This window comes from Dromiciops gliroides, chromosome 2 (assembly GCF_019393635.1).
Source record: "Dromiciops gliroides isolate mDroGli1 chromosome 2, mDroGli1.pri, whole genome shotgun sequence".
In the NCBI taxonomy this organism is placed as follows: domain Eukaryota; kingdom Metazoa; phylum Chordata; class Mammalia; order Microbiotheria; family Microbiotheriidae; genus Dromiciops; species Dromiciops gliroides.
The window spans coordinates 70,833,547-70,845,922 of record NC_057862.1 but is presented as its reverse complement, the minus strand read 5'-3'; the positions used below and the strand labels follow the sequence as shown (position 1 = coordinate 70,845,922).

General features: G+C 39.6%; 1 protein-coding gene across 1 annotated transcript in view; it reads left to right on the top strand.

Annotated features, from left to right (window-relative positions):
* Nucleotides 1-12,376, top strand: part of FRMPD2 (FERM and PDZ domain containing 2) — a 315,586-nt gene that overhangs the window by 41,822 nt on the left and 261,388 nt on the right. Inside the window, exons 7-10 of the mRNA XM_043980068.1 lie at nucleotides 1,766-1,844; nucleotides 3,418-3,562; nucleotides 5,241-5,312; nucleotides 11,297-11,471. Coding sequence (XP_043836003.1) covers nucleotides 1,766-1,844; nucleotides 3,418-3,562; nucleotides 5,241-5,312; nucleotides 11,297-11,471 — 471 coding nt within the window. The remainder of the gene's footprint in view (nucleotides 1-1,765; nucleotides 1,845-3,417; nucleotides 3,563-5,240; nucleotides 5,313-11,296; nucleotides 11,472-12,376) is intronic.

Below are 12,376 nucleotides of genomic sequence, written 5' to 3'. Positions count from 1 at the left end.
TTTGAGCATACCATTCCCTTACTCTAGAATCTTTAATGACTCTTTAGTGTCGCTTGGATAAGTCCTTCACATTTTGGTTTCAGCTTATCCTTCAAGGTACTTTATATTAGGGATAAGTGGTGCAATGGTAGGACACTGGACCTAGAGTCAGGGAGACCCAAGTTAAAATATAGTTTCAGATACTTACTGTATTACCCTGGTTGAGTCATTTAACCTCTGTTTTTCTTGGTTTCTTCATCTGTAAAATGGGGATAATAATTGTACTTTCCTCTTAGGGTTGTTGTGAGGACAAGATGAGATAATTTGTAAAGTGTTTTTGCAAACATTGAAGTGCTATATAGCTATTTAATTATTATTATCATTGTTATACTTTCCTTTTATATATTCTTCATTCCAACCAAATTAATGTATTAGATATTTCTTGATATCAGTGTACCATTTCCCACCTCTGTGCTTTCACAATGTCTGCCTTCCATGCCTGTGACACATTCCCACTTCTCATTTGAATCCTTAGCTTCCTTCAGGACTCAAGTGAATTACCATATATCATAGGAAAGCTTTTTAGGTCTCCATTGTTATGTGTTTCTCTCTCTCACTCTCTCTCTCTTTCTCTTCTCACTCTGTCTCTTTGTGCCTCCATCTTCCTCTGTTTCTTTTTCTTTCTCCTCTCCTCTCCTCTCCTCTCCTCTCCTCTCCTCTCCTCTCCTCTCCTCTCCTCTCCTCTCCTCTCCTCTCCTCTCCTCTCCTCTCCTCTCCTCTCCTCTCCTCTCCTCTCCTCTCCTCTCCTCTTTTCTCTTCTCTCTCCACATTATATTGCATTTATTATTATTTTTATTTATTTGTTATATATTATTTATTAAATAGATATAATATTCTCCCTGCAAAATGCAAGCTACAGGGGCAGCTATGTGGTGTAGTGGATAAAGCACCGGCCCTGGATTCAGGAGGACTTGAGTTCAAATCCAGCCTCAGACACTTGACACTCACTAGCTGTGTGACCCTGGGCAAGTCACTTAATGCTCATTGCCCGCCCCCCCCCCTCCAAATGCAAGCTACATGAGGGAAGGGTTTTTTTGTTTGTTTGTTTTTTTGTTTTTTTACTTTTGTTAGATATCCCAAAGCACTTCTAGTCATAGAACTTTTCTGGCCTTGCCCTGCACTCTGAGAAAGCTGTCTGAGAAGCTCATAGTCATCTCAAAGAGACCTCTTCATCTCTGGACCATCTCCAAATCTAGAAAGGATTGATAAAATCTCAAGGAGGGAGAAAAAAAGGCTACTTTGGAATCCCCCTATAGATAAGGTTCTTAACTTTGCTGTGTTATATGCTCCTTTGACAATCTGCTGAAGCCCATGTACCCTTCCTTAAAATAATATTTTTAAATCCCTAAAACAAAACATGAAAGATTACAAAGAAAATGAATCATATTGAGATATAGTTATTAAATTGTATGCTTTTCAGTTATATTGTGTATGTACATGTGTGTGTATGTATGTCTGTATACATACCAAATGAGTTCATAGACTCCAGACTCACCCCTGTTAGACAGAGATTCAAGTGATTCTTAAGAGTTTCTGTGATCCAACAACCTCCGGATCAGCCTTCACAAGCTGAGGAGTCTATCATGTTCTCTAGGCCAGCCCGTGGCTTTTTCTTAGTCAAGAAAATGTCCTGTGCTCATACTTCCAAGTTCTCTCCTCCATACCAAATGAGAGGTTGATAGGAATTGCCTCTTCCTCTTAATCTTTACTGTTTTATTGGTTTCAGAGAGAAATACACAACGACTGACTTCATGGGGATCCCAACCGAGTGCTTCAGCACACGACTCGAAATTCTTCTTTAGACGGTAAGCTGTCAAGTGGACAAAACTACAAGATCCCTATATTAGATGGTTAGGATTGTCACAAAGAAGAACAGAAGCCCTAATTCCACTGGCAGGCCTACTGTGAAAAGAAGACAGGGCTAGGGACAGCTAAGTGGTGCAGTGGATAGAGCACGGGCCCTGGAGTCAGGAGGACCTGAGTTCAAATCCAGACTCAGATACTTAACACTTACTAGCTGTGTGACCCTGGGCAAGTCACTTAATCCCAATTGGCTCCCTAAAAAAACAACAAACAAACCAAAAAGAAGATAGGGCTGCTATGGAGAAGCTGACACTATCTAATGCACTATGGTTAACCTGAATCAAAGAACTTGAGAGTTGTAAAGGATCTCAGCATCCAGCTGATCCAAACCACATTTGAAAAAGAATTCCCATTACAATACAACATAAACATCTGCTTGAAGACTCCATGTGATGGGTGAGCTCTGCTCTATAACACAGCTCATCCTACTTTTGGAGTGTTCTGACTATATTTATTGACAGGAAGCCTAAAGTGTCCTGTTTACAATTTTCATCTACGACTCCTGATTCTGCCATCTAAGGCCAGACAGGATACATCCAGTGTCACTACCCTATTACTTTCTTCCAGGTCCTTGAAGACAATTATCATGATACCTCTGAGTCTTCTCCAGGCTAAACGTATAACATTTATTATGGCTATATTCGAATACAATTATGTTGTATATGATAATTATATATATGTATATGTGTATGTATGCATGTGTGTATATGTGTGTGTGTATATATATATATATATATATATCCTCATATAACACAGATTAGGGACCCTCTGCCATCTTGATTGTCCTCTTTTGGATGTTCTCCAATTTATTAATGTCCTTTGTAAACTAAAATGTCTAGACAGGAACAAACTTTCTTTTTGGAATTACATTAGTCTATGATTTTTAGAAGTGTCAAATGGCATGGTATGTATAGTTTAAGATATTCAGGATAGTTTTTGTTGTCCTTTTGAGAATAAAGCTCAATCCCAATATAAATGGAAAATTCAAGGCAAGATAATTGCTTCCAATGCTAAAGTAGTCACTGGAGGGGACAAGTTAGTTTCTTAATTCCTGTTTCTAGGTATGTTTGACTTGTGTTGTTGCCATACTTACCTTTGGCTCTCTATGAATTAAAGTTTGTTACCGCCCTTGCTTATTGGAATTAACAGTTGAATCATTCATATAGGAAGAAGCGCTCCATAAATATGGTTTTGTCCTCTTTATAATTTTCATAGTTTTGTTTGTCTTCATAGCCTTTGAATCAGAGGTCACTTATCTTTACCCTAACTGCTAGTATCAAGCACTGACTATAGGGAGCTTCCTAAATTGTTTGACACTTCCCTGACATTTGCTCTCCTTTTACCAGTGAGCTGTTTCTACTATGTATATAATCAATAACCACGTATCCTCCTGTACATCAATAACTTGTGGTCTTGGATGTTCTCAAGTTTCAAGATTGTTAAGGAAATACCTGTAATCTGAGTATTTTCTTGACCACAAAAGGAATGGTTTTCTAACTGATATCTTGCTCCTAGATCAGCCAGTATGATTATGGATGAGGATCCCCAGGGAATTCAGCAAGATAACAGGCTCAGTTTAGGATCTGCCTTCTCTGTGGCACCTAAAAGATTGTCTTCAAGGGTCTCTTCCCAGAGATGCTTGCTACAAAAGAAAGAAAGGGTAATGTTAAAATTATATACATATATAATATAATTATATGATATATTACCTAGAATTATTTATATATATTATATGTATAACATTTATTATAGTTATATTCTAATACAATTATGTTGTATATGATAATTATATACGTGTATATATAATTATATGTATATGTGTGTGTGTATGTATATATATATATATATATGCCTGAGGAAGAATTCCAAACAAGGAGGAAGAAGTTGTGGGATGGTTAATTCAGTTAGTCTAAGAGAGAACAAAGTTTCTCTAACTGCTGAAATGTTAGCAGACTGAGCTTGGCCGATGGTAATGGAAAGACAGATACATTTTCCGTGCTTTTAATGACTTGGGGTAGGTGGGCAATGGCATTAAAGCCCATTTCTCTGAAATGAGCCGTCTCTGCTTCTTTGCCTGAGGCTATCTCTTCATTCATGATTTATTTGGTTTGGCTTACCTCTATTCATTTAGATCCTTGCTAGCTGTGAAATTAGAATTTATGGCTTTCTATGTTTTTGCTATGTAGATTATAGAATCATGGAAAGTTAGATCTAGAAATGACTTTGGAATTAATCTGGCTCAGTCCCTCATTTTATAGTTGAGAAAAATGAGGCCCAAATTGGGCAAGGGATTTGTTGAAAGGGATGCAGCTAATAAGCAGCAAAGTCTGGACTAGAAAAGTCTGGGAATGAGCAACAGCTAGTTACGGGGTGGGGGGGGCAGGGGGGGGCTTTATGCAACAGACAAGATAGTGGATTTTAAGTCAATAAGACTTGGGTTGGAATCCAGTCTTGACACATATTGGCTATGTCACCTTGGATAAGTCATTTCTCCTCCTCTGATCCTCAGTTTCCTCATCTGGTAAAGTGTAGATGACTACTATTTTAGAGGGTTGTTTTGAGGCTCAAATGAGAGCATGTAAAATGCTTTGCAAATTGTAAACAAGATAGGTATCCTGCTGGCTGCATGAGGCCCAAAACATTCCTGAGTGCAGAGCAAACCAGATTAAAATGTTATTGAGGGGGGCAGCTAGGTGGTGCAGTGGATAGAGCACCAGCCCTGGAGTCAGGAGTACCTGAGTTCAAATCCGGCCTCAGACACTTAACACTTACTAGCTGTGTGACCCTGGGCAAGTCACTTAATCCCAATTGCCTCACTAAAAAAAAAAAAGTTATTGAGGATTATTTAATGAAATAAATAAAAACACAATAAAATCTGGACAATATTACATTTTTTTGTTTTCTTTTTTTGTTTTTTTTTGGTGTCTCAATCATTTTGTGGGTATTATTATTATTGCCATCTGGATGGGTATTATTATTTCCACTTTACAGGAACAGAAACTGAGGATCCATGAAGTTAAGTGACTTGCTCATGGTTAAAGAGGTATTGTGTGGGAGGAAGGATTATCTCTTAAGGCCACACTGCTTTGCTAAACTAGTTTTAAGTTGCTAAGCAAATGATCTCAGTAAACTTGGTTAAATGGCCTTTTTCCCTTCTACCTCTAGCATTTAATGAAGCTCTGATTCCCCCCTCTTCTGTTACACACTGAGTCTGCTTTTCCCTGCTCTGTAGGGAAGAAAGGGCTAGCATGGCTGACGTAATACAGATCCAAGGGGTCTTGACTAGAAAGGGGCAAAATTAGTCCTATTTATTACAACATTGAATAATTTTCTCCTAGTTCTCAAGACCAGAATTTATCCAATTGACTGGGGAGGCCCCAGTGACATTACAACTGCCTGGATCCATTGTGGTAACTATTGTCTTCAATATTGACTTGGGTGGAAGATGAGTGGGGGCAATACATTCCTTTATTCATGCTACTATATATGACAGTGAGAACCATGGCTGGTGGTTCCTGAGTCTTATGATGTGGAAGATCTTATCTCTTCCCTGGGGCTCTCAGGAACATTCTACATAGTCAGAACCAAAGTTGAGAATATTTCATGGGACAGCTAGGTGGTTAAAAATCTGGCCCTGGATTCAGGATGACCTGAGTTCAAATTTGGCTTCAGACACTTGATACTTACTACCTGTGTTACCCTGGGCAAGTCATTAAATCTTCATTGCCCCATGCACAAAAAAGAATATTTCACATGGAGTGGCTAAGTAGTATGGTAGAAAGAAGGCTAGACTTGGAGTCAGAAAGTCCTTAGTTCTAATCCAGCCTCAGATACTTGTTAGCTATGTTACCCTAGCAAGTCATCTCTGTTTGCTTCAGTTTATTCAACTGTAAATTGAGGATAATGATATTATCTACTCCACAGTGTTGTGGGGGATCAAATTTCATAATCTATGTCAAGTGCCTATGAAACCTTAAAGTGCTATATAAGTGTTAGCTATTATTATTATTATTTTAAATTGGTGAATTGTCATAAGAGCAGTGTTGCAGAAAAGAGTCAAATTATAGGTGCATTCATGTTCAGATGCAGGGAATCTAAACTAAACCCTTGCAGGGTGTGTGTGTGTGTGTGTGTGTGTGTGTGTGTGAAGGTAAGCCCTATTCGATGGGTGCCATAATCATCGGATCTTGAGGTATATAGCAGTTTGAGGGTGATATAGGTTGTCAGATGACCACAAAGTGAGGCATGGAGATGAAAGTGGTGGTGAAGAAAAAACACCAATCCCTATAGTGGGGAAAGCATGCCCTCTTGGATGTTGGTGCCCGGGGCAAAGCCCCATTCATCATATGTTTGTTACAGCTCTACATAGATCTTGGAGAAGAAGAATTGCATATTCTTTTTAGGTCTAATCTGCTGAATCATTAGCTTTCATTGCTGCATGGCTGTAAGGTTGACATAAGCCAGACCTCTGGCTGAGTCCAGAGCTTCCAAGTCTCAAATCTAAACTTAAAATAACATAGTTTCAAACCATGATCACAACTGGAGCTGAAGGGCTGATGGGAGGAAATCTGATACATCGATTCAGGCTTTAGTCTCTTCCCATGCCCAGAGCCCTTCTGCAGACCTAAGGACTAGTCCTTTTGACACTGCTTGGTAGGCTCCCAGAGTGATATTAAGCCTCTTCCTTCTGAACAGGAACTCTCTGGTTGAATTTACTACCTTTAACACGACCTTTACATTTCCATCTGCTCTGTTATGGTGGTAAGCTGGTTATCTGGCCTTATGGGGTTTTACTGTGGTCATATTCTCAAAGGCTTAGAGTTAGTGGTTTTGATGAGATTTATATTTTCTGCTTGTGTAGCTCAATGGCAGCGGTGGGGGTGAGAGGTGCAGGCAGACCCCACATCTGCAGGGTCAATAAATAACCCGAGAACATCTAGGAAAAGGCTACTGCTGCCCCAAGCTTCTGGTGATCTCTTACCCACCTTCCATCCTTCTTCCATGTGAAGGACATGGAGGGACATTAGAGGGGTGTGTGTGTGTGTGTGTGTGTGTGTGTGTGTGTGTGTGTGTGTGTGTGAGAGAGAGAGAGAGAGAGAGAGAGAGAGAGAGAGAGAGAGAGAGAAAGACAGAGAGAGACAGAGACAGAGAGACAGAGACAGAGGAGAAAGGTGGAAAGGATCTCCCACATTGGCAGTGTACTGTGAAAAGAGTAGTTTGGGAGTCCTAGGTAATACTTTTTTTTGGTGGAATTTCTTTGAGATTCACCCTGGAATTTTGTATGTGGATGAGATGCCCAAGTATTGACCTCAGTATGTTTCTCCTGTAGCCGGTAGTACAAACACCATTTGTCTTGCCTTTCTGGAGGCAAGGAATGTAGGGATGTAGGAAAAGCAGGCATAGCCCCATGAAGAGATGAACACCAGCAGGCTCTGAAGCTACTTACCAAGGCCTTGCCCCATTCAGAAGCCTTCGCCCTGGCAGAGTATTTTCTGCCCTGCCACTGCTACTGGCGCACCCCCCCAAATCAGTAATAGTAAAATTAATAATAACAACAAAAATGAGCATTTCTATAGTAAACCAACAGTAATAATATTAATAATAACCACATTAATTACTAGAATATTTATAGCTCCTTAAGGCTTGTAATGTGCTATCCACATGTTATCTCATTTGATCCTCACAAAGACTTTGGGAGGTAGTTGCTTTATTATCTATACTTTACAGATGAAGAAACTGAGACTAAGAAAGGTAAAGTGACTTGTCCAGGGTCACACAGCCAGTAAAATTGTCAGGTCTTCTGGACTCCAAGTCTGCCAGTACTCTTATCCACTAGAGACCAGACTATGTAGAAGAACTACCCAGCTCTAACTTGTGCCCCTTGGGCCACATTTCTCTCTGGCCATTTTCTGAAGCCTCCACATCCACTTTCCACCTTTTGCTCTGAAAACTGTAATCAAATCAGTGCTGATGCTCCTGTAAAGGAAGTATGAATCGACTACCCTCTTAACTCCTCTCACTATGCAAAATGCTCTTCCCTAGCCATTCTCTTTCTCGATTGTTATGTTATCTCCTTGAGAATAGGGACTGCCAGTTGTTTTTGTATGTTCAGAATTTAACACAGTGTTTAGCATATAAAAAACATTTAGTGGCACAGAATACTGTCCGGGAGTCAGGAAGACTTATCTTCCTGAATTCAAACCTGGACTGTCTACTTACTGGCTATGTGATCCTGGGCAAGTCACTTAACTCTGTTTGCCTTAGTTCCTCATTTGTAAAATGATCTGGAGAAGGAAATGGCAAACCACTCCACTATGCTCACCAAGAAAACTCAAAGTGGGTCACAAAAAGTTGGAGACAACTGAAATGACTAAAGGCGCAGCTAGGTGGCACAGTAGATAGAGCACTGGCCCTGGAGTCAGGAAGTCCTGAGTTCAAATTTGGCCTCAGACACTTACTAACTGTGTGATCCTGGGCAAGTCACTTAATCCTGTTTGTCTCCATTTCCCCATCTGTAAAATGAGCTGGAGAAGGAAATGGTAAACCACTCAGTATTTTTTACCAAGAAAAGCCAAAATGGAGTCTTGAAGAGTGAGACATGACTGAAATGACTGAACAACAAAGCACTTAGTAAATGTGTTTTTCATTCATTCTTTGAGATTGTATCTACTTTTGAGTTTGTAACCTCTGACAGTCTCCAATTCTACTGTCCTACATTGTGAGTCTAGGAGGAGGTTTTTGGTAGCATCTTCCCTTCTTCCTTCCAATTCTTTCCTAGCTTCAGTACCAGGTATCTTGTTGGGCAGCTTAAGATTCTTTCCCTCTCATCATATTCCTCATGTCATTATATTTTGCATGTCCTGTTACTTATGTATCCTGGATCTGATGCACACAATTTTGGTAATTTCAGTGAGGGACATTACTAAGAATGAGCAGCTATGTAGACACTCATGGTTCTGACCACCTGAACTAAATGAGTCAACTGGGCAGACATCTCTGCATGTTCTGATCCTTTAAGACATCCATCTAATTTTTCACTCTTTTCCATCAATGTGACTCCAGTAGGAAGGACCTTGTCTAGTGAAAATATCACTAGAAATTAGTAATCTTGCCATTTTGGAAATTGACCTTGGGCATTCTATGCTTACTTCCAAATGCTTGCTTTCCTTCTTACAGTGTTTTATTAAACAACCTCTAAATTAAGCCAGAAAATTAAATTTAAACAAAAGGTTGCAGCTAGACAAAACTGGGAAGATAAAACTTGTCTTTTCTATCCTTCAGCTTCACCTTTCTGCATATTTTTTGCTCATCTGTGTCAAAACCCTTTGCCTCTTTCCTTCACCTTCCCAGTGTCTGGTGTGCTCTCTCAATCTCTCAATTCAAATAATTTCAAGAAAGGATCTGTCATCAGTCATTTATTTATACTTCAATATGAATTTAAGTCACCCCTCCCCCTTTTAAGGGCATTTATTTTTTCCTGATAGAACATTCATTTCTCAAAAGTAGGGATTGTTTCATTTTGAAAATGTGTCCTCAGTGCCTACCACAGTGCCCGACATAGTAAGTGCTTTATAAATACTTGGGTTTTTGTTTGTTTGTTTGTGCGTTTGTTTTTGCAAGGCAGTGAGGGTTAAGTGACTTGCCCAGGGTCACACAGCTAGTAAGTGTCCAGTATCTGAGGCTGGATTTAAACTCAGGTCCTCCTGAATCCAGGGCTGGTGCTTTATCCACTGCACCACCTAGCTGCCACCTGGCTGCCCCCTATAAATACTTGTTGATTCATTAGTTTCCCCTTCCACAGCACAGGAGTTAGGGGCACAGCCCCTCCCCCTAATCTGGAAAATAAGCATAAATTTCTTGGCCCTCCCTTTGTACCAGGAAAAAAAGTCTGAGTTTCCCTTTTTCTTTTATGGGGTGTTTACAGTACCTCCCTGTAAAATTGGGGTTAACTATTTGGTTATAGGCTCTCTGTCATCTGCTATCCTTTACGGTGTCATCTGTGGTTTCTGCAAAACTCCCCCCAAATTCCCATTTGATTTCTTATTTCAAATTCTTCTTCTTTTTTTTTTTTTTGAGGCAATTTGAGTTAAGTGACTTGCCCAGAGTCACACAGCTAGTAAGTGTGTAAAGTGTCCGAGGCTGGATTTGAACTCAGGTCCTCCTGAATCCAGGGCCAGCGCTCTATCCACTGCGCCACCTAGCTGCCCCTTCCAAATTATTCTTGATGTATCAAAACCATGATGGAGAAAGCTGTGATGTGAAAGGAATAACTTACTTGTAGAGCGAGGCAGCTGTTCTTAGGTAAGGGAATTTCGGGTATTGACAAGGAGATAAAAGTCATTTTTTTTGAGGGTAGGGCCCTTTCTGATTTCCCTGATATTGTATCACCTGATGGTCCCCTCAAAGTAATAACTGCCATTTAACATAAATTTTATTTTATTCTAAACTTAATAAACACCAAATAAATTGCTATTTTCCTTATTTACATTCTCTTATTCATGCTTCATAATAACCCTAAAAGTTAGATACCATATGTTTTATCATCCCCATTTTACCAATGAGAGAACTAAAACTCAGAGTATATAAAGGACTTAATCATGGGTCACACAGCTAGTGAATATCTGAGGGGAGTCTTGAACTTGTTTCTTCTTTACTCTGATGTTCTTTATTCAATATGACACCATGGCATTTCTTTCAGCTGTTCAAGAATAGTGTGAGAGGTTGACTTTCACCTCTCCACAGCCACCTATTTATTGTTTCTGCACTGCCTTGTTGGGAATATGTCTGTCTTTGTCTGCTCTGCTTTTGCTGGAGGCCAATTTGTCCAGGAAGATGGTTTGGACTGTGGTTTAGACTGCTTACTCCCAGCATTTTACGCCACCCTGTGTTCATAACCTGAGGAGAGGGAAGCTCAAGAAATCAGAAATAGTTTCATAATAAATCTTTCACCTGCTGATAAATGACATCGAGTTTGGCTGTGCCATGCAATTTTGAGATTCTAATTAATCCCCTTATCTCTCTTCCATGACTATTCATGGATTCTTCATGTTAGGGAGAGCTGGGTTGAGATGGTAACTGGGCAGTATGGAATTCATTATCATTATCTCCAAGTTGTGAACCTCAGTGAGCAGCGTTAGATTGATTGACAACACTGAAAGTGCAATGAATAATTAATGATGGTCCCTTGAAAGCTTCAACAGGGAGATGGACAGGGGAGATACACTGAGGATTTTAATGGGGATTTCTGCAGGGGAAAAGGCTTCCATTGGAACTGCCTTTATAACACCTCTGTAGAAATAGAGACCACACTGCAAATTGGAATATGTTATAGAAAGATATTGCACTGACAGGGACCTGGCATTCACATATTGTTTTTTTTTCCTTCTCTTTCCAGACAAAAAAGGGGAAATCATATTTGTCTCAAAGAGAACTCTATGTGGTTCTGCTGAATGGGCAGTGTTTAGAAGTGAAATGTGACATCAAGTCCAAGGCACGAGATGTTTTTAATTTAGTTAGGACCTATGCCAACCTAGTTGAACACTTCTACTTTGGTTTAGCTTTCCAGAAAGGTAAGTCTTAATTACAGTATAAAATAATTTAAAAAAGATGAAAACTAAAAAAAAAATAAGTTCATTTAAAAAACACACAAAATATCAACTTCCTTTTTAGCAGCAGCCAGCTGGTGCTATATTCAGTGGCATATATAGGTGACCAGGATTCTGGTTGGCTGGATTTTATTTTTTCTGATTTGATGTGTCACTGGAAAATCACTTAAAAATCTCTGTAGCTCACTTTCCCTATTAAAAAAAAAATGGGGTCAGTGTTTTCAAGTGTCAAATTCTTTGTGTGAGAGCCATGATGTAAGTGTTATAATGAAGTGCTAATCCTTTCCTGAATGTGGGATAGGATAGTTATTTCAGGGCAATGCTCAGGGCTACCTATATTATAAAATTTGCAAGTTGGAGAGGCTGAAAATTCCCAAGCAAATATAGATGTCGAACTAAAGGAGAGTCGTGGCATCCAGTGAAATGTAAGCTCCTACAGGGTAGGGACTGTTTTCATTTTTTTTTTTTTGTCTTCAAAGTCTTAGCCTCTAACAGAGGGACTGGCACATAGGTAGCAAATATTTATTTGAGTTGAACCGACTGTAAAGATGGTCTGGGCCCTTAGAGAGGAATGTGACTACATCATATTGAATACTTCTGGAAAAGGAGGCTCCACAGCCTCTTATCTTCAGTTACTTTTCTTAAGATTCTTGCTATGATGGGGCAGCTAGGTGGTGGAGTGGATAAAGTACCAGCCTTGGATTCAGAAGACATGAGTTCAAATCCAGCCTCAGATATTTGATACTTCCTAGGTGTGTGACCCTGGACAAGTCACTTAACACTTATTGCCCCCCCCCCCCAAAAAGATTCTTGCTAGGAGGAGCTTTTATTGACAATGATTTATTTAAATTCTGAATTAAAACACTAAG